The following is a 17,001-nucleotide window of genomic DNA, read 5'->3' as shown; positions in this document are numbered from 1 at the left end:
CGGAAATGGGAACGAAAGACGCAATAAAAAAAAATAAACATAATCACAAACAAAGACACAACGGGTCGTGCGTGTATGTCTGGGCATATACAGTCAAAGCTTTACCCTCTGCCTTGCAGCACACACGCACACACACTCAAAGAGAGAGAGAGAGAGAGAGACACACACACACACACACACATATATATATATATATATATGCGCCTTGTTTTGCTGTTGTTGCCGCTTTTGAGGGCGTGTATCTTTGCTTAGGCTGCTGTTTACGTTGTTGTTTTTTTGCCAGTGTCGGTGATGATGGTGCAAAGGGGAAGAGCCGCCTTGTGTTTGTCGGAGGTTGTGAACGGAGTCCTTGCGCGTATTCGCACACCTCCAGTTGGTTCTGTGGCGTCTGTCACTCCCTCTCTTTCTGTGTGTCTCGCTGTGTGCGTCGCATTGCAGATGTGCGGCTGCCGCTGTCCCTTCCTTTTGGTTTATTTCTCTGTCTTTTTGCCCCCAGCTCGCCGCTAGCGCACACGACAGCGTTTGGGTCCCCGTCGGAAGGGGATTGGGGGAGGTCTGCTTCTGCGCGGGGGTGCGGGGGAAGTAAACACGCATTGCCAGTGAGGGCCTTATAGCGGTACGGAGCCAGCGGACACCTACTTGCCACCTACAGTCACACAGTCAGTCTTCATTAGTACTTACTTATCCATATACTAACCCGCGCCGGTTGCTATGCAGCAGCCGCCGCCACCACGTTACGTTTTGCAGGTGAGTACGGGCAAATGGCGAAAACAACCCGCCTCACTTAGCGCTGGGTCAGTCAAAGAGGCTGAATACCTACAAAACTCTATGGACTACTTTTTGAAAAGGGCCATGTGTGCATCAGTCCCTGCCGCAGCTGACAGCAACCACACGCCGCGTTTGATTGCTGAAGCACCGAAGGAGTTGGAGTGGTTCGAGACGCGGCACTGTCCACGGTCATCGCGGGTTCCTTCATTTTCGTCCGCCCCGTTGGATGTCAACCCCATCGTTGGTCTTTTATGTGATGTGCCCCTGTACGACACCTGTGACGCTCTCGTTCAGCAAAAGGGGGTGATGTGGGAAAGGCTGCAGGATGGGCTTCTCGACGATGTGGCATTGCAGCTGAGTTTTGATGAATTCTATGGCGTTTGCGAGCGGTTGGTGCCCAATATGGTGAGCCGAGAGTACTTGCAGCGAATGTTTTACTTGCTGCTTTCCGGTGATGAAAAGGATTCGCTGCCTCTATCTTCCTTCTTCTCCTTCCTTGTCGAGCATGCCTTCCACCCGGCGCTGGATCGAAACGTAGATGCGCTTTTCAGAGCGTTTGATCCGGATGGTACAGGCGTGATCTCTGCGGCCACGCTGACGTCCAAGGTTGTTTTTGCATGGGCGGAGCTGAATTTGTTTGGGAACTTGCGAGTGGAGTGGGAGAAGCTGGCCGCTGCGCTCAAGGTGACGAACGGTGTGGACCTGCGCATCGTCGACGGTGCTCGGTTACTCACCCCAGAGGCGACGCGCGCCGTCTTTTGCGCCTCCCACAAGTTGTACGCTGTCATGGAGTCGATTGACATGGATGGGCCCCACCTCGGCAAGTCGTCATCGTGATGGGCCCTGTTGACTTCGCTATGTATACTTCCTGATGCGAAGGCGACGCAGCTGCTATTGAGGCTTTAGTCGCCGGCCCCTCTTTTCCGCAGAAGCACAGAGATTGAGAAGGCAAATGGGCGCGGGGGTGATGGTGGGGGAAAAGTGCACATGGTTCCCTAAAGGTGCTTGTATTCCTTCTTTTTTTCTTATTCTTTTTTTTTTCTTGTGCGTGTGTCTTCGCCGTTGCTCTTGGCGTGGTGGCGACGACGGCAGCTGAAGGCAAGCGGAGGACACCGTGAGGGTTGCAGGTTTGCCGCCACAAGCGGCGGGCGTATTTCGTGTCCCTGCCCCGCAACCTTCCATCGTAATACTACTACCGGCGCTGGTTGTCGCGGCCCACACCTGCACGCACAGCGAAAGAAGGAGGAAATAACGAAGAAACAACAACAACAATAAACATTACAAACATACAAACAGGAAGAGGTGAGTGGGAAGAAACTAGAAGAGGAGGGAGTTGCAGCATGGGCGAGGCGTCTTCTCTCACCCCGGAAGAGATGCGGAAGTTGCAGGAGGCAACGGCTCTTTCCGAGGCACAAATTCTTCGGCTGCACCAACGGTTCACGATGCTTGACCGGGCTGGTCAGGGAACTATTACGGCAGAGGTTTTCAGCTCTATTGCCTCCGTGGCCTCAAACCCTCTCCTTGGGCGCGTATTGAAAGTGTTGGATTCAACTGGTGATGGGAAAATCGATTTTGCGAAGTTTGCGAAGGCCCTGGCTGTTTTTTCCCCACAGGCCGACAAGCGGGAGAAGCTGCGTTTCACCTACAAGATGTATGACTTTGATGGAGACGACAAGATCAGCAACAGGGACCTCTTTGAGACTCTGAAGATCATGGTGGGAACGAACCTAACGGAGGTGCAGCTGCAGCAGATTGTTGACAAAACGTTCATTGAGGTGGACCTGAACCGTGACGGGTACATTACGTTTGATGAATTTGAGCAGTTGACCCTTTTGAACAATTTTGGTGATCGCCTCAACCTTTCCTTTTAGTCGAATACATGCGGCTGTCCTTTGCTCTTCCGTGTAACTCTGAAGTTTCTCTTTGCTTACAACCTGAAAGTCATCTGCCACGTATTCCTTGCTGCAAATGTATACTTATTGCAAGCACACGTGGGACAGTGGTGCCCACCTGCCTCTCTGCGTCAAGGGCTCGCCGGGATCGAGAGAGGAGGGGGTGGACGGGTCAGCGGCAGTGTGCGTCGCACCGGAGTTGGCTAGCCTGCAGAAGTAGGTAAATGCATAAAAATAAAAAACTTAACAACGGTCGCTTCTCGTTACTCTGCTTTACTATCACGTTTTCCTCGTTATTTATGATTATTATTATTTTTTCTTGCCGTTTTACGTTCCAAGTATTTGTAGCTCCCCCCCTCACTCTCTCTCGCTTGCTTGCTCCGCGTGAATGCTGCGCGGCAGCGGGACCCTCCTCAAAAAGGGCTGGACGCACAACCCGGGCCGCACCCGGCGTGGTGGGAAAAATCTTGCGTGGCGCCCAAAGCTGTCGGAGCGCGTGCTCGACCAGTTTGTGCCCCTCAACCTCGCCTTCCCGCGACGTCACCCGAACGCGTGGCACGAGCTCCAGTTCAACCTGCTGGGGTACACCAAGTGGCCGAAGGAGGTGGGTTTTTACAACGCCGGGGACAACTTTGAACTGACCCCCGAGGCGATGTTCCGTCTGTATTTGAAAAATCGTGACGAGGCCTTCTGGACGCGGCTCCACAATGAGAAGGTTGTGGTTCATTTGATGCCAAAAGTAGAAAGTGACCCAAAACAATACATGGAACGCGTAAATGACATTTTTCGGCATCACATCAAAAGGTTTGGGTCTGACCACTATATTTACAATGCGGTGATGCAGGCCGCCGCGTTCGCCAAGGATCTCCCGCGCTGTGAACAGCTGCTAGGAGAAATGCGATCTATTGGACTCGAGCCAAACGCACAGACGTACGTGAACATGATGCTGGCCGTGCGGTTAGCTGGTGCACCCCGTGAAAAGGCGGAGGCGTATTTTAAGGAGGGCGTAAAGACGGATGCATTGAGTGCTGTGATGCGACTTGATACCGAATTTCAAATGTGGATGGATCAACTGGAACGGTTAGGCTCCTTCACAGCAAAGTCAGGCTACCTGTCGGTGAACGAGGAGGGAGCAAAGCCGATGCCGTGCGATATGTGGGCGCTCTGGGGATGGCACCGAAGTGAAGCGAAGTTCATTAGTAGAAAGCGCATGATAGATGAACAGGTGCGGAATCGTGTACGTAGCGGCAGGGAACTGGTGGGCACGGTCTATTCAAAGTCCCGTCGCCAACCATGGGCAAAGTACAATGGCATGTTTCCATTTGATTACAATGGTCCAGCGCGTCGTCGTGGCGTAGCTTTCGAAGACGCTCCTGCACCCCAACATAACAAGGAGGTGTGCGAAACAGCCTTTTAGGAGTAAGTTTATCTGGCGTCATTTTTCTGTGGTCCCGTGTATCGGTGAATGCGGTGTGTCAGCGCTTGTGTTGCGACAAATACATATTAATACATAAATATGTATATATATATATATATATGTCGGTGTGTGTGTGTGTTTGAGTGTGCTTGGATCAACTCTCGTCTTTTTCGCGACTGGTGAATGAGGCGTGCTCTTGGAGTGTGTCTTGCTTTTTGCCTTTTTTTTCAGCCTCCTGTTTCTTCTTCCTCGCCTGATGCCTTTGCTTCACTGCGTGTACTCCCACCCACATTCCCTTTCCTATTTTCAGTTTCTTTTGTGTTGGAGGTGATAGGATACTCGCGGCGATGAGTGTTGGCGGGCCTGTTCGTGTGCGACTTGTCCTCAGCGGCGCCTGCTACCCGGCGTACTCGGGGCGCCAGCTGCAGCTGCAGGTGCCCATTTTCCGTGACGACGGCTCTCCGATGACGACGATGGACCTCAAGAGCCAGATACGGAGGGAGTGGCCGAGCGACCTGTCGGAGATGCAAGAGGCCATCAAGACTGTAGAGATGAAGATCCTGCGGACGGGGAAGCTTCTCCAGGACGACGCCTCGCTGCGGAGTGTCATCACCTCCACCGAGATGCAGGACTGTAGCGTAAGCGCAGGAACGCCCAAACGCAACGATGAAGAACCGAAGTGGCTGCTCATGCATTTGGTCTTTCAACGGTCCAGCAATGCGGGGGCGCAAGAGAAGGGCCATGACAACGCGTCGGCAGGCAGAAGAAAGGGAACAGGCAGCAGCAGCAGCGGGTGCTGTTTACTTATTTGAAGTTGCCTCTCTCCAGCGCGCAATGCCCTCACCACACCTTAAGAGCTCGGAGGGCGAGTACCAGCACCCAAGAGGAATCAAAGGAGGAGACTGCGTCACAGGAGCAATAAAAACAAAAACAAAAACAACATGAACAAAACAAAAAAAACGAAGCAACCAAACAAATGAAAAGAAAGAAGAAGATAACAAAAAAAAAGGGGGGGGGCGAAGGAGGGAAAGGAGAGGTGAACTTTGCGCAGCGTCTCATACTTTCACTATGTACCTATATCGCTCGCCATATAGCTTTATGATGCTTGTCAGCGTCGTGATTATTATTACTCGTATTCGCATCCTCATCCTTGCACCTTCACTTTCTCGCCTGCTTTTCCTTCCGTTCCATCACTTCACTGTTTTGTATGAAGTTTTTTTACACTGTCTGGTTTGTTGTTGGTGTTGTTTCTCGCGTGTCTTTCTTCCGTTGCCCCTCTTTTTTTTTATTTTATTATTATTATTATTTTTTTTGCTTTCTCTGCCGCATGTGTTTTGCACTGCGCGGGCATACACGCGCAAATCACGGCAGCGTCGTGCAGGCGCTCTTTGAACGGTGACTGGCACGGGCCGGGGTGCAAGCGCGAGCAAACGCCCCAGACACTTGCTTCTGCTCACCTCCGTCTGCTCCGCGGCGTCCTTGGGGTCGGAAGTAAAAACAACACAAAACAAAAAGGGGGGGGGAAACGCGCGTGTCGTGTGTGTATGAGTGTGTGTCTGAGAGGGGAGGGGGGGGGAGGGGGCGGCGGCGCACACGCCAACAGGAACCGAACAAGGGAAGGAAAGAGCGAAGGAAACAACGACAGCAACAACGTCAGGGGCGTGACAATGCGTGGATGACTAGCGAAGTTGGCATTTGTGTACTGCGGTCAAAAGCAGGATAAATGTAATATTGCTGTCTTTGACGCTGAAACTTTACCCTTCTCTCTCTCTCGCGCTTCCATCCTTTTTCTTGCCCGCACATAGGAAAGAGGAACGACGAAGAACGTAAATAAAGCATATGGGACCTATCGTCACCTGGCGGCCATCCCCTTCACTCCACATCCACTTTTTATGCGCGTGTGTTTGTGACTTTCCCAGGCCGTTTCAGATTGAGCTGTGATTTGTTCTTGTCTTTTCTTTTTCCCCTCTCCTTCTCTTTTTTTTGTGTGTTTTGTTGGTTACCTGTTCTGCATTTTTGCCCTTTCTATTTTCCCCGGTCCGCCTTCCCGAAGGTGGATGGAGGCGGGGGCAGAGGCATGCGCCCGCGACGCGGCGGTCCTTTCGGCGTCTGAGAAGCGGGAGATGTTAGACGCCTTGGCGGGGATGATCGCCTCCACCATTGAGGGCGCCAGCGTCGGGGACGTCCATGCGGCACTGGCGTCCGCTGAGGCAGCGTCGGGGGAGTGGCGGGAGTTGGTGCAAAACAAAGTGGAGGCGCGTCACAAGCGGGGGCTCCCCGACGCCGCCGCAGCCAAAGACCGGCCCCCCGCTGTACAACCACAACCGTCACCGCAATTCACACAGGCGATGACGACGGCGTGGGAATGCCCAGCGTGCGGCACACGGTACGACGTTGTCGACGCTCGCCGGTCTCTAAGGCGCAGCAGTACTTCCGCTGCCGTTAAGACGTTATCCGACACCACTCCAACCGGTTGTCCTGTTTGCGAGGGGTTGGGGAATGAGGAAGGGTCGCCGGCCCTCAGTAAAAACGCGGTCAACGAATGACAAAGGAGGGAACCGACGAAAAAAAAAAGGAAAAGAAAGCCGGAGTTTTGCTTTCCATCTCCCCCTTTCTGTGTATATACCTTTCTCGCTGTATCATTTTTAGCTGTTGTGGTTGTGTTGTTTTCCTCTGTCTGGCTAATTGTTCAACAAAATTTTTGGCAAGGGAGACACGTGAGAAATGAGGGCGATCTCAAATATATGTTGCGTTGTCTCCCCGGGTGTTTTTTTATTTCATACTGTTTTCCAGGATCTCTTAGCTTTTACTTATTTATTATTTTTTTTGTCATCTTAAGCTCTCTTTCTCTCTCTCTCTTGCTCTCTCTTGCTTCTAGCTCTTTGGCACAGGTTCTAGTTTGTCTTCTCTCCATATATATATATATAGCTATACAGCTATACACCTATACCTATAAACACGTATTGGAGACGTTTAGGGTCCGTTAAGATACAGCTGTACATATCTTCATAAAGCGGAGGCTGAGTTTTGTTTTGCTGTTTTTTGCGCGCGTGTGTGTGCCCACGCAAAGGCTTCTGCGGGTGGCAAAACATGAGTCTAAGTTCTTCGTTGGCCTCATCGTTGGGATCCATTTTTTCTCGCGGTGGGTTGAGCAGTGAGACGCTGCCCGAGAAGCGGGCGATGGCTGTCTGCGCAGTCGCGTATGTGAATCGTCTTCCCATTGAGATTTTGCACCGTATCTTCATGGAGATCATTGCAAGTGACAGTTACGACTTTGCTTGGATTGGGGTGCTTTCAGGTGTTTGTTGGCGGTGGAATTGCGCGTGCCAACACACTGTCATGTGGGAATTTATATCGAAAAGGATATTTGTGGCCTATCCACTGGTGCAGCGCCTACACAGCGCACCGCTAGATCAGTCTGACTTGCAACTACTGAACCGAATGCGGCGATTGGGGGCCCCCGAACAGTTCATCACTCAGCACGACACCATGAAGCCTCTCATTGCACCGACCAATAGAACCGTGCGGGAGGCCATGGAGGAGGTGAAACACTATTTGAAAAGCAGGAGTTACTATGAGTATGTGCAACGAAGGCGTGTGCTTGTACTACATGTGTTCGTTTCGTGGGCGCTCCTGTCGTTTTCATTGTTTCTCGCCACCACTGTGTGCCTGGCGGAGGGGATCGCTTTGGGCGTCGTATGCTCACCAAACATGGCCTTCTTCCTCCTATGGATGACGTATCTTTCCATCATTGTCATTGTTCTTGCCAATGTGGTGATGGAGACACATTTTGAACCGAAACCGCTTTTTTGCCGATTGAGAAAAAACAGTCCGCTTATTGCCCGCTCCGCCACGGCCATCGTTGTTGGTATTGCCTGCGTCGCCCTTCCGACTCTCCTCGTGCAGATCAATTTTAGCCGTGCTGAGCGATTTCCATGGCTTCTCTGCGGTATCACCCCTATAGCTTCACTTAGTATGTGGCAGCTGTATGTTTTGCTGTCCTACGTTGCCCCCGACGTCAAGCAACAAATTACGGAGCAGCGAACTGTGTTTAGGCCCAAGGCAATTATGACGTTTCTATTATCAAATGTTCCTTACGCCTATCCCGCGTTGTTTGCAGGAACCATATTTTGCATACTTCAGTATGTCGAGTACGGTGGGCGCACGTATGTTCTATTCGCCATTATCCCTGTGCTTACAAGTCTTGTGGTGCTCACGCTGCTTTTCTTGTTGGATTTTTGCCTTACGCGGCACGCGAAAGACTTCATCACAGGTGGGTGCCTGTTCCTTCTCATGCTTTTTCCTCTCTCGCTGGCTTGGAGGGAGTTCCGTGGGCTTACCCTCCTTCCTGTTGTCACCGCGTCCTTCCTCTTCTACCTCACGCATCTGAGGCTGTCGGCGATGCGAGCCCTCCACGAACTTGTCGTAGGGGCGCTTCACCCCCAAAACCGCCACTTCCGCTGAAGCGACACACAGGCGAAAATGACAGAAGTGAGGAGTGGAGGCTTTTTTGTTTTTGTTTTCCTGTTTGTTTGCTTTTGAGTATCCGCATGAGTACGTTTGTGTTTTTCTGTTTGCGCCTTGACGCGGCGGCGAGGATGACTTCGTGCGGGTGGAATTACAAAAAAAAAACACGGCCTCAACGAGAGGAGCGTCGAAGCCAAGCTTTGGTGTTGTGCGGATGCAGGCACTGGGAAACTAAAGAGGTGGGAGGCGGCGTTTCTCCACATGCCTTTTCCGTCGCTCTTAACGGCGGGGGAAGGACGTGGCCAACGGGTGCGGGGGAGGTGTGCCTCTGCAGGCCCCCTTCTTTCCCTCGTTCTCTCTCCCTCTGTGTGTGTGTGTATGTATGTAGTTGCTGCTTTTCCTACCCCCTGTCGTTTTGTTTGCTCTCGTCTTTTTGTTTTTAACTTCCATCCTCCCTCCTGCCGCTGCTGTTTTTTTTTCCTGGCCCACGTATTTTTTTTACTTTCTTCCTTCCTTTTCTCCGGCGGGGCGTAAGTCCCCATGGCGGGGAGGGGGCACTGATTGCGAGGAGAGTTGGTGTGTGACCCGTCTTTCTCTGCTTCTCGTTGCTGCCCAGTTTTTTTGCAATTCCCACCCACTTCTCTGCAACGGCACGTCGCGCGGGGCGGCGGCGGAGGCGGCGAGGCCAAAATTAACTATGCGACGAAGTCAGTGCCCGCTCGACGCTGCGGTGGCTGTCCTCACTGCGCCTCTGCAACTTTTTCTCTTCTTTTCCGACTCCACTTTCCTTCTATTGGCTGCGCTCGCCAGCGTGGAGCGGAATACAGGCGAACGCCGCTCCCGGCAAACGCGGAGCGTCGCCTCAAACCCAGATACTCACCCAAAAGAGGGAACAGAAACGACGGCGAGGGAATGTCGTCTCCCTTCGGCGGCCTCAAGGAGGAGGCGGCGCCGGGCCTCGCGCTGTTGCGTGCGCAGCTTCAAAGCATGCGATCGGTTGAACCACACACTGCAGCTGCTGTCCCCTACCAAATGCTGCTGCGCGGCGTTCCCGAGTTGCGGTCTGCTGGCGGTACCGCCGCGGGTTTCCCCCCGTGCCCAGCTGTGAGTGGTGCGTTGTCGCCGCCTCAGGAGAAGTGGGACGCGAATGTAGGCATGTTGCGGCAGTTGGAGTCACGTCTACGCCGCTACCAGGAGAGCGGTGTGGAGAGGCGCGGGAAGTTGCTGCTCGCGATGGAACAAGTGCACACCGATATGGAGCAGGTGCAGGCCTGTACCGTGCAGTTCCAGGTAGATGGAGAGGACCATCTTCAGGCGCTGCGACGACTTCTTGCAGGCAACAAGGACACTGCTCAGTGTATTCTGCGCCGCCCTGAGGCTGTCATGAAGGAGGCGGCCAGTGTTTTTGGAGAGGAGACGGGTTCTTCCGCTAGCACCCGTGAAGAGGATGGGCGACTCATATCTCGCGTGGAGGACATGCGAAGGGCCCAGGGGGTGATGCGTCGTCGGCTGGAAAATGCTTCTGGTCTCGAAGCTGCACCATCGTCAGCGTCTGCTGCGGCGGTGGTGGGCAGAATCAAAGCCGAGCTGCAGAAAGAGCGTGATGCGGCCGACGCGAGACTTTCTGCTTTGAAGGAGTCATTTGTAGCCATTGTCCAAAAGACGTTAGATGAGTTGGAGCTGTTGCGAAGCGAACGTGTAGAGACCGAGGCACTGTGCGCGCGAATTCTTAGCTGCCACGCCGCTTAGCGGAGGGTGTGGGTGCGGGGTGCCGTTTGTTGTGTTGATCACTTTTGTGTACATTACCACAAAAAGAATGTAGGCAGTTTGTATATATATATATATGTATATATCTGCATCTCCGTGTGTGTGCGTGTGTGTGTCTGCTCCAGTTCCGATGACACGACGAGGGCAGGAACGACGCTGCTTTCCTCCAGAAAGAAACTCCGCTTCTTCCTTTTTTAGTTGTCTCTCTCTCTCGGTGTGCGTGTTTCCCTTCCTGAGGGCTCCATGTGAGATGGATGAAAGCATCATTAAGGTGCCATTTTATGCCGCGACCTCTGCATGGCGAATGCAGGCGCAGCTGCAGGGTCTTATTCGCAATCACCCAAGCGTCATAGCGAACAGTGGCCCCCTAGCGGCTCCTGGCACCGTCTTTACCACCGCGCGCTTGTCGCTGCACAATACTGAAGGTGCACTAGCATTGGGTCTGAATCCATTGGGTGCCGGCGGGAGCGTTGGACTGATGTCCGTCGAGGGGCCCGAGCCGACGCTTCAAGGAGCAACGCACATGCGCTGGTTGGACTTGCCCCCAGACGTCTGCTTGAGCAGCATTGATTGGTGTGATGACCATCTTCTCGTAGGCAGCACACGTGGTCGCATTTTTATTGCCAAGGCAGGGCCATATAGTGTGAATGAGTGCAGTGGAACACTTGACCCCAGCGGGTGCTTGGTGTCTGGGGACACACAGCCTCTGGTTGGGGACATCATCGTTGCGCCAAGCAGCCATGCGGTGTCGACGCTTGTGCGCAGTGTGCGGTGCAACGCCGAGGTGCGGGCCTCCAGTGTTGTTGCAGTGGTCGATGGCCGTGCGATGGTGTGGGATATGGAGGGGGATGCGTCTCCTATTCGGGCCTGGGCCCCAGGCGTGAGCCCTGGGGCAAAGAATAGCAGTCAAACTGAGGTCCTGCTTTTTGCTCAATGGGCCCCGCACAGCGACTCCGTTGTTCTCACAGGCAGTTATGAGGGAAGCCTTCTTCTAACGGACACCCGAGCGAGTGACACTGAGGGAAGCAGTTTATCACTGCCAATGCGCCGTGGGTGTATGGCTCGATGCGCGGACTTCAACGCGTTGCTGCCGTTTGTGTTGGCGGCGGCATCGTCCGACGGGACCATCTCCATCTTTGATTGTAGGTTTCCTGATCACGCCGTGCGCACAATCTCGTCCCTTCAGGGCGATGTTGCCTCCTTGCGTTGGCTCCGACTTCACTCGGATCTTCTGGCAACCGGTGGCATGGATGGCACTGTGGCACTGTGGAACTTGCGGTTTGCCCCGACGCACTGCGTGGGGCGTGGACAGTACAAGTACCCCGTCGTTGACCTCGCCGCCACTGTCTCCTCCGTGGAGCAGCGCCTGTTTGGCGTGACTGCCGGCGGTGAGTTGACGCTGACGGGTCTCGCGTGTGCGGCCCTCGCAGAGCTGGCGCCGTCGGTGACCAGCCGCGTTCGCTCGCAGCACGCCGACGAGGGCACACCGCATTTGCGGGAACGGGAAAAGCGAGGCGTGGGGCTCCTCTACGCGAGGCGACTGCGGGAGGCGTATGAAATTATCACCGACTGTGCCATGGAGCGCTTCACGCGCAAAGAGACAGGGGTGGCAATGGCCCTTGTTGGCCTCACGGACGTCATGGTGGTTCCAAAGTTAGACTATAAGGAGATGATTGAGGAGAACACAGGGCATCTTGTTGCTGTCGAGGCGGCACCCTATTCACAGGCCCTCGAGGTGTTTGACGACCTCCTCACTCGTTCGAGCGAGCGACTCTGCATGACGCTGCCGCTGGGAAAAGTTCGTGATATTACCAAACCCAACCCGGAGGATCTCAAGAAGGTTGAGGCGCTGCGGCTTAACTTATTGCTGCAACGCGTCCTTCACACCGGTGACCCCGAAACGGTTATTAGTGGCTTACAGCTCTTCTCCGCCAATGCCGGGAATCTTGACCTTGTGGACACGGATACCGCGTGCGGCATTGCCAGGATGCTGCTGAGGGAAAACTTTACGGAGGGAGAGGACTTTGTGCGTGCCTTTTTGTCGCTCTTGATTCAGCAGGATGGCACCGTCCTGGCCCCCACATTGACACGCCGACTTTTGATAGTCGTGCAGGAACCGCTGATGACGGATGGACTTCCGCCGCGGCAGGCGAAGCGGCGCGAAGAGCAGTTTTTGTCTAACTTACTGGCAGCTCAGGAGGCGGTTCGGGTACAGCTAACAATCTTGGGTATGGGCATTGAGCAGTACCAGCAGGTCATTGCCACGGTGAATGGGTATCAGAAGGCTTGCTTAGAAAAAAGGGAGAGTGGCATTTTTGGTTGGCTGGGGCTGAAGCCTATTCTGCTTTTTCTGCACTCTTTGACCGCAGATTCCAATTACGCCACCTTCTTTTGGGCCTGTGTGCAGTTAATGGAGGCCTTTGCGAGGTGTCCGGGGTCGCGGCAGGTGGAGTCTCTTCTGTTTAACACAGTTGACCGCATCCACAGCGCTGCGAAGCGCATTCAGGAGCAGTTAGAGCAGGCCGCAAGCACGCCGCGTTTCTCACCGTCCGCATTGCGTGAGGTGGGCGAAATGATTCATGGTGCGCTCGACTTTCTCGTTGTGCTCCTCCGTGTTCAGCTTGAGTGCGAGAATGTGGCGATTGAAAGCGGCATGTCGGAGATCCCGCCTGTCATGGGTCGCATCTTTGACATGCTCAGCACGGCGTCCTCCGACCTGCTGGAGGCCTGGGCGACGCTGCTCGAGAAATTGGAGGAGTGCACGATGCGGGATCTCGTGCGGAAGTGTTGCCTCGGCGTGGTGCGGAACTTCTCCCTTCAAATTGAGGAGCTGATGACGGTCTCCGCCAAGAAGGAAGATGATGAGACGTTGAATGAGATTCTCGACACCTGCTACGATTTTATTGACACGACCGTCAAGGGCGACGACGACTGACCGTTGCCGCCGCTGCTTTTGTACCGGCTGTTGTTCTTGCTGCAGTCGCGGGCTCTGCGTGATTGACTGTTTTGCCGTTCTTTTTCCTTCTTCCTTTTTTTGGTCGTCATTTGTGAGTTTTTGGGGTGCGTGCCGCCTGTCTCGTACCTCTGGATCTGGGCGGTGGAGAGGCGTCGTGCGGCTCGCAATCGTCGTCGCCTTTCGTTTCTGTTTTTTTTTTTTTTACTTTTACTACAATTATTTCCTCCTTCTTTTTTTTCTTCTTCTTCTTCTCGCAGTCGAGGCGCTTCCGGGGACGAGGGAGGCGAGGCAACCATCCGAGTGGCCCCAGCCCACCGACCGTTGGACGCGTTGTCGATGTGGAAGCCCCTGCGCACGCCGCTCGCCGCGTTCATTTGCGCCGCCCGTTTCTACGGCTCAACGCCGCCGTCGTCGTCTTCGTCGTCGACGTCGACGTTAGCGGGCGCAGCGGCGGGCCGTCACTTCAGAACTCCGGCGAGTGCCGGCGGCGGCGCGGGGAACGGCGCAAAGCAGCGACAGGCAAACCCGTACAAGTCATGGGAGCACCTGAACCACAAGTGGCTCATTATGATGTGCATTGGCTGCCTTGCGGGGGGACTTGCGGCAGGTCAGGTGGTGGACGTGGACGAGAATGCGCTGCGACCGCCGTTTTCCAAGGCGTCTGTGCTTGCAGACATCGACAAGACCTTTGAGTTCCGACCCGATTTGGCCGCGACAAGCATCCGTGTGGCCTTTCTCCTTGCCGCCCGCCGTGCGGGGTTTGCCACAGACAACATTGACGAGTCGTGCGCCGTCGTCAGCGGCCTGGAGGACATCGCGGGGGTGCTGCGCCAACTTGCGACGGTGCACAGACTTTCGACGGAGGACGCCGCCTCGCTCTTGGCGGTGGCGGGTGTGAAGTTTTTAAAGGGGCCCGCCGACGCGATTGAGAGCGGCTGGCGGTGGGGACGCAACGACACGGAAGCCGCGGCCCCGCGGAAGAAGCAGCTTGCCGACGGCGACTCCGGCTGCATTGCGGTCCCGACGATCATTGCGGGGCTCGGCGGCCTCACGGCGGAGGAGTGCGTCGCCCTCATGGCGTGCCACAGCGTGGGGGAGTTCCACGAGCACGTAAGCGGGCTCGATGACGTGTCGCACATCGGCCGCCGGTACAGACTCAGCAACGAGTACTACAAATTTCTTTTAGCGAATGAAAAGCGCTTCTTTGAGCTGGAGGTGCCCCGAACGGAAGAGAACAAGGCCATCCAGCGTCTGCCAAAGGACTTTGTCTGTGTCTACGCACAGGTGGAAAAGAAGAAGAAGAAGCGGCAGTGCGTCTTTAACCGGCGCGAGGTGGAGGCTTTGCTACACAACAAAACTTGGCGGGAGCTGACTGAGAAGTACGCGGCGGATGAGGCGGCGTGGGCTGCGGCGTTTCAGTCGGCCTTCACCAAAATGATCGAGAGCCACTTTAAGCGTCTGCGAACGTACAACGCGCCTTCGGCATAGACGGATTTGGAAGTCGGTAGTGAAAAGGCACGGCAAACGCGGCGTCGCAGCGGGCGGTGCGGCTGAGAGGGGGGCGGGGGAAGAATAGCGTGGCTTTGAAGAGTGTGGAGAGGAATGCGCATACATTGCATACAAGGCGATATAAATTATTAATGTGCAGCTTGTCTGCGTCTGCTGCAGCTGCTGCTGCTTGACGGTTTGCGTCAATGACTGGTTATTGTTATTTTGCGTATGCGGCTTGGCAAATATTTTCAATCGTTTCTTCTTCTCCCCGCACGACGTTTGCGTGTTTCCCTTATTTACTACTACTGCTTCACCACCATGTTAAGATGCCTGGACGTGAGGTGCCCCCGCGCGCAGTCGGTGCGAAAGAGCGGTGTAGGCCGGCGGGCAGCCCTTACGCCGCGGCCACGGCGTCCACACGGCAGAAGACAGCCATCCCGAGGACGGCGCCGCCGAAGAAAGAAGAGCGAAGGCCACTGCAGCAGTTCACTGCCGTCGCCCCTGCCTGTGAAATGTGTCTTGGTCTACTGCATTACTCCCAGAAGGTTCGCAACGCATTGGAGGCTGTGCTGGCGAACGCCAGGGTGGTGTTTCTCGACGACACGTTGCACCACCAAATGGACGATGAGCGGTGGGTGCGGGTGCTGCGGGCGATGGGTGCCGATAAATCGACGTACTACACGAGGACGGTGGCCCTGAGCAAACCCGCCTTGAGTTCAGGCCGTGAGGGATTGCGAATAGATGCATAAAAAGAGAAAAATTATATAGACATATATGTCTGAGTGTACGCGTCCCACCGGGGGGTAGGTGGTTGCAGTAGATGCATTAAGTAGACATTGCATGCGTCTATTATGCCCTGCGGTTGCTGCGGTGCTGAGTTATTGTGCGCACACTCAACATTGCCGGTGTTCCGTCGCCGGGCCCTGAATTGTGACCCCCTTTTCTTTGTTTCTCTATTTCTTTTTTTTTTTCGCTTTTTTTGTTTTTAACTCTGAGTGAGTGCGGGTGCGCCAGCGCCGGTGGCAGGACTAAGTCAAAGAAACTCTTTTCCCTTGGAGGACTCGCACTGCCCGATCCGAGGGTGGCCTCTCTCGCGCGCTCTCTCTCTCTCTGGTCTCGCGCAGGCGTCCAGAAGGCGACGTCGCCCTCCCCCGTCTTGCATCGATGCCCGAGGCGTACGTGGAGAAGACACAAAATGAGCTGGGCGCGATCATCTCCGCGCCCAAGTTAACTGAGAAACTCCTGATGAAGCCCCCGTTTCGCTTTCTGCACGACATCGTCACAGGCTTTCTTGAGGTCACGGGGTTCCCGAAGGGGCTTTTCCCCGACGAGATGCTCGACAGCGCCAACGTGACGGATAAGGCGAGGAAGATTCAGTTCCTGACGCTGCTTGTCGCGGCCGTGGAGGCGGGGACGGGGAAGAAGCTGGCGGTGCAGCCATCGAAGGTCGTCGCGGGGCAGGAGCCGGATCATACAAACGAGCTGCTGCAGTCCCTGGCGGCGTGCGCCGCGCTCAGTGAGGAGCAGAAGACGGCTGCCGTGCAGGCGGCGAAAGGGGGCGGCGGGGAACCGCCGGCGGTGACGAAGAAGGCGCCTGCCAAGGAAGCGGAGGATGCGGAGCGGGAAAAAGAAAAAGAGCGGGAAAAGGAAAAGGAAAAAGAGCGGGAGAAGGAAAAGGAGGAGCGGCGCAAGCGGAAGGAAGAGGAGAAAAAGCGTGAAGAGGAAGAGAAGAGGAGGCGGGCAAAGGAGGAGGAAAGGGCCGCAGCGGCCGAGGCGGCCGAAGCAGAGCGACAGCGACAGCGGCAGCGACAAGAGGAGGAAAGGGCCGCAGCGGCCGAGGCGGCCGAAGCAGAGCGACAGCGACAGCGGCAGAGACAAGAGGAGGCAAAGGCGCAGAGCAAGGCACGCAAAAGCGAGGAGTCACAAGCCAGCAAGAGTGAGGAGAAGGAAAGCAAAAAAAAGGCATGGAGAGGCTTCGGAGGAGAAGGCGCCGAAGCCCGAGGATGAGGAGCGGCGCAGACGGCATGAAGAAAAGCGGCGCCGTGAGAAGGAATTGGCGGAGCGGGAAGAAGTTTTGGCGCCAAACGAGAGTTCAACGCCAATCCCAAATGCTGGCCGCAGCGACCAGCACCGCACTTCTAATGCGCCGACTACTGTCACTACGCCTGCCGCCGCAAGTGCAGTTGCGACTCCCTTCGCCGCAGGGAAGGCCCCGCCGCGCACCAAGCCGACGCACGAAGTTT

The 17,001-nt window shown here is 55.1% G+C and overlaps 11 protein-coding genes across 11 annotated transcripts, besides 20 other annotated features; all 11 read left to right on the top strand.

The window, feature by feature from the left end:
- Positions 1-23: 23 nt before the first annotated feature.
- Positions 24-61: a microsatellite.
- A 58-nt stretch (positions 62-119) lies between these two features.
- Positions 120-181: a microsatellite.
- Positions 181-200: a microsatellite.
- A 511-nt stretch (positions 201-711) lies between these two features.
- Tco025E_03279 (uncharacterized protein) lies at positions 712-1,605 on the top strand (the record flags this gene model as incomplete). Its single annotated transcript, XM_029370199.1, has 1 exon — positions 712-1,605. The coding sequence occupies one exon, from the start codon at positions 712-714 to the stop codon at positions 1,603-1,605; it is 894 nt and encodes a 297-aa protein (XP_029229741.1).
- A 177-nt stretch (positions 1,606-1,782) lies between these two features.
- Positions 1,783-1,812: a sequence feature (A-rich).
- Positions 1,813-1,826: a sequence feature (GA-rich).
- Positions 1,827-2,014: 188 nt separating this feature from the next.
- Positions 2,015-2,063: a microsatellite.
- A 45-nt stretch (positions 2,064-2,108) lies between these two features.
- On the top strand, positions 2,109-2,639 carry Tco025E_03278 (calcineurin B subunit; the record flags this gene model as incomplete). Its single annotated transcript, XM_029370198.1, has 1 exon — positions 2,109-2,639. One exon carries the CDS (start codon positions 2,109-2,111, stop codon positions 2,637-2,639), a length of 531 nt encoding a protein of 176 aa, XP_029229740.1.
- Positions 2,640-3,048: 409 nt separating this feature from the next.
- Positions 3,049-4,077, top strand: Tco025E_03277 (mitochondrial RNA binding complex 1 subunit; the record flags this gene model as incomplete). Its single annotated transcript, XM_029370197.1, has 1 exon — positions 3,049-4,077. One exon carries the CDS (start codon positions 3,049-3,051, stop codon positions 4,075-4,077), a length of 1,029 nt encoding a protein of 342 aa, XP_029229739.1.
- A 79-nt stretch (positions 4,078-4,156) lies between these two features.
- Positions 4,157-4,198: a microsatellite.
- A 4-nt stretch (positions 4,199-4,202) lies between these two features.
- Positions 4,203-4,225: a microsatellite.
- Positions 4,226-4,424: 199 nt separating this feature from the next.
- On the top strand, positions 4,425-4,889 carry Tco025E_03276 (uncharacterized protein; the record flags this gene model as incomplete). Its single annotated transcript, XM_029370196.1, has 1 exon — positions 4,425-4,889. One exon carries the CDS (start codon positions 4,425-4,427, stop codon positions 4,887-4,889), a length of 465 nt encoding a protein of 154 aa, XP_029229738.1.
- A 105-nt stretch (positions 4,890-4,994) lies between these two features.
- Positions 4,995-5,085: a microsatellite.
- A 270-nt stretch (positions 5,086-5,355) lies between these two features.
- Positions 5,356-5,390: a sequence feature (A-rich).
- Positions 5,391-5,608: 218 nt separating this feature from the next.
- Positions 5,609-5,636: a microsatellite.
- A 498-nt stretch (positions 5,637-6,134) lies between these two features.
- Tco025E_03275 (uncharacterized protein) lies at positions 6,135-6,623 on the top strand (the record flags this gene model as incomplete). Its single annotated transcript, XM_029370195.1, has 1 exon — positions 6,135-6,623. The coding sequence occupies one exon, from the start codon at positions 6,135-6,137 to the stop codon at positions 6,621-6,623; it is 489 nt and encodes a 162-aa protein (XP_029229737.1).
- Positions 6,624-6,916: 293 nt separating this feature from the next.
- Positions 6,917-6,959: a sequence feature (GA-rich).
- A 30-nt stretch (positions 6,960-6,989) lies between these two features.
- Positions 6,990-7,032: a microsatellite.
- Positions 7,033-7,167: 135 nt separating this feature from the next.
- Tco025E_03274 (uncharacterized protein) lies at positions 7,168-8,541 on the top strand (the record flags this gene model as incomplete). The annotated part of the gene is made up of 1 exon (XM_029370194.1): positions 7,168-8,541. The coding sequence occupies one exon, from the start codon at positions 7,168-7,170 to the stop codon at positions 8,539-8,541; it is 1,374 nt and encodes a 457-aa protein (XP_029229736.1).
- Positions 8,542-9,203: 662 nt separating this feature from the next.
- Positions 9,204-9,226: a microsatellite.
- A 230-nt stretch (positions 9,227-9,456) lies between these two features.
- On the top strand, positions 9,457-10,293 carry Tco025E_03273 (uncharacterized protein; the record flags this gene model as incomplete). Its single annotated transcript, XM_029370193.1, has 1 exon — positions 9,457-10,293. One exon carries the CDS (start codon positions 9,457-9,459, stop codon positions 10,291-10,293), a length of 837 nt encoding a protein of 278 aa, XP_029229735.1.
- Positions 10,294-10,374: 81 nt separating this feature from the next.
- Positions 10,375-10,397: a microsatellite.
- Positions 10,398-10,407: 10 nt separating this feature from the next.
- Positions 10,408-10,430: a microsatellite.
- Positions 10,431-10,561: 131 nt separating this feature from the next.
- Tco025E_03272 (uncharacterized protein) lies at positions 10,562-13,246 on the top strand (the record flags this gene model as incomplete). Its single annotated transcript, XM_029370192.1, has 1 exon — positions 10,562-13,246. The coding sequence occupies one exon, from the start codon at positions 10,562-10,564 to the stop codon at positions 13,244-13,246; it is 2,685 nt and encodes an 894-aa protein (XP_029229734.1).
- A 204-nt stretch (positions 13,247-13,450) lies between these two features.
- Positions 13,451-13,519: a sequence feature (A-rich).
- Positions 13,520-13,603: 84 nt separating this feature from the next.
- On the top strand, positions 13,604-14,755 carry Tco025E_03271 (peroxidase; the record flags this gene model as incomplete). Its single annotated transcript, XM_029370191.1, has 1 exon — positions 13,604-14,755. One exon carries the CDS (start codon positions 13,604-13,606, stop codon positions 14,753-14,755), a length of 1,152 nt encoding a protein of 383 aa, XP_029229733.1.
- A 155-nt stretch (positions 14,756-14,910) lies between these two features.
- Positions 14,911-14,946: a microsatellite.
- A 138-nt stretch (positions 14,947-15,084) lies between these two features.
- On the top strand, positions 15,085-15,507 carry Tco025E_03270 (uncharacterized protein; the record flags this gene model as incomplete). The annotated part of the gene is made up of 1 exon (XM_029370190.1): positions 15,085-15,507. One exon carries the CDS (start codon positions 15,085-15,087, stop codon positions 15,505-15,507), a length of 423 nt encoding a protein of 140 aa, XP_029229732.1.
- Positions 15,508-15,697: 190 nt separating this feature from the next.
- Positions 15,698-15,745: a sequence feature (A-rich).
- Positions 15,746-15,844: 99 nt separating this feature from the next.
- Positions 15,845-15,870: a microsatellite.
- A 52-nt stretch (positions 15,871-15,922) lies between these two features.
- Tco025E_03269 (uncharacterized protein) lies at positions 15,923-16,765 on the top strand (the record flags this gene model as incomplete). The annotated part of the gene is made up of 1 exon (XM_029370189.1): positions 15,923-16,765. The coding sequence occupies one exon, from the start codon at positions 15,923-15,925 to the stop codon at positions 16,763-16,765; it is 843 nt and encodes a 280-aa protein (XP_029229731.1).
- Positions 16,766-17,001: the final 236 nt, after the last annotated feature.

This window comes from Trypanosoma conorhini (assembly GCF_003719485.1).
Source record: "Trypanosoma conorhini strain 025E chromosome Unknown Tco_14.4_contig_00145, whole genome shotgun sequence".
Lineage (NCBI taxonomy): Eukaryota > Euglenozoa > Kinetoplastea > Trypanosomatida > Trypanosomatidae > Trypanosoma > Trypanosoma conorhini.
The sequence above is the reverse complement of the archived record's forward strand: the minus strand, read 5'-3'. Positions and strand labels throughout refer to the sequence as shown.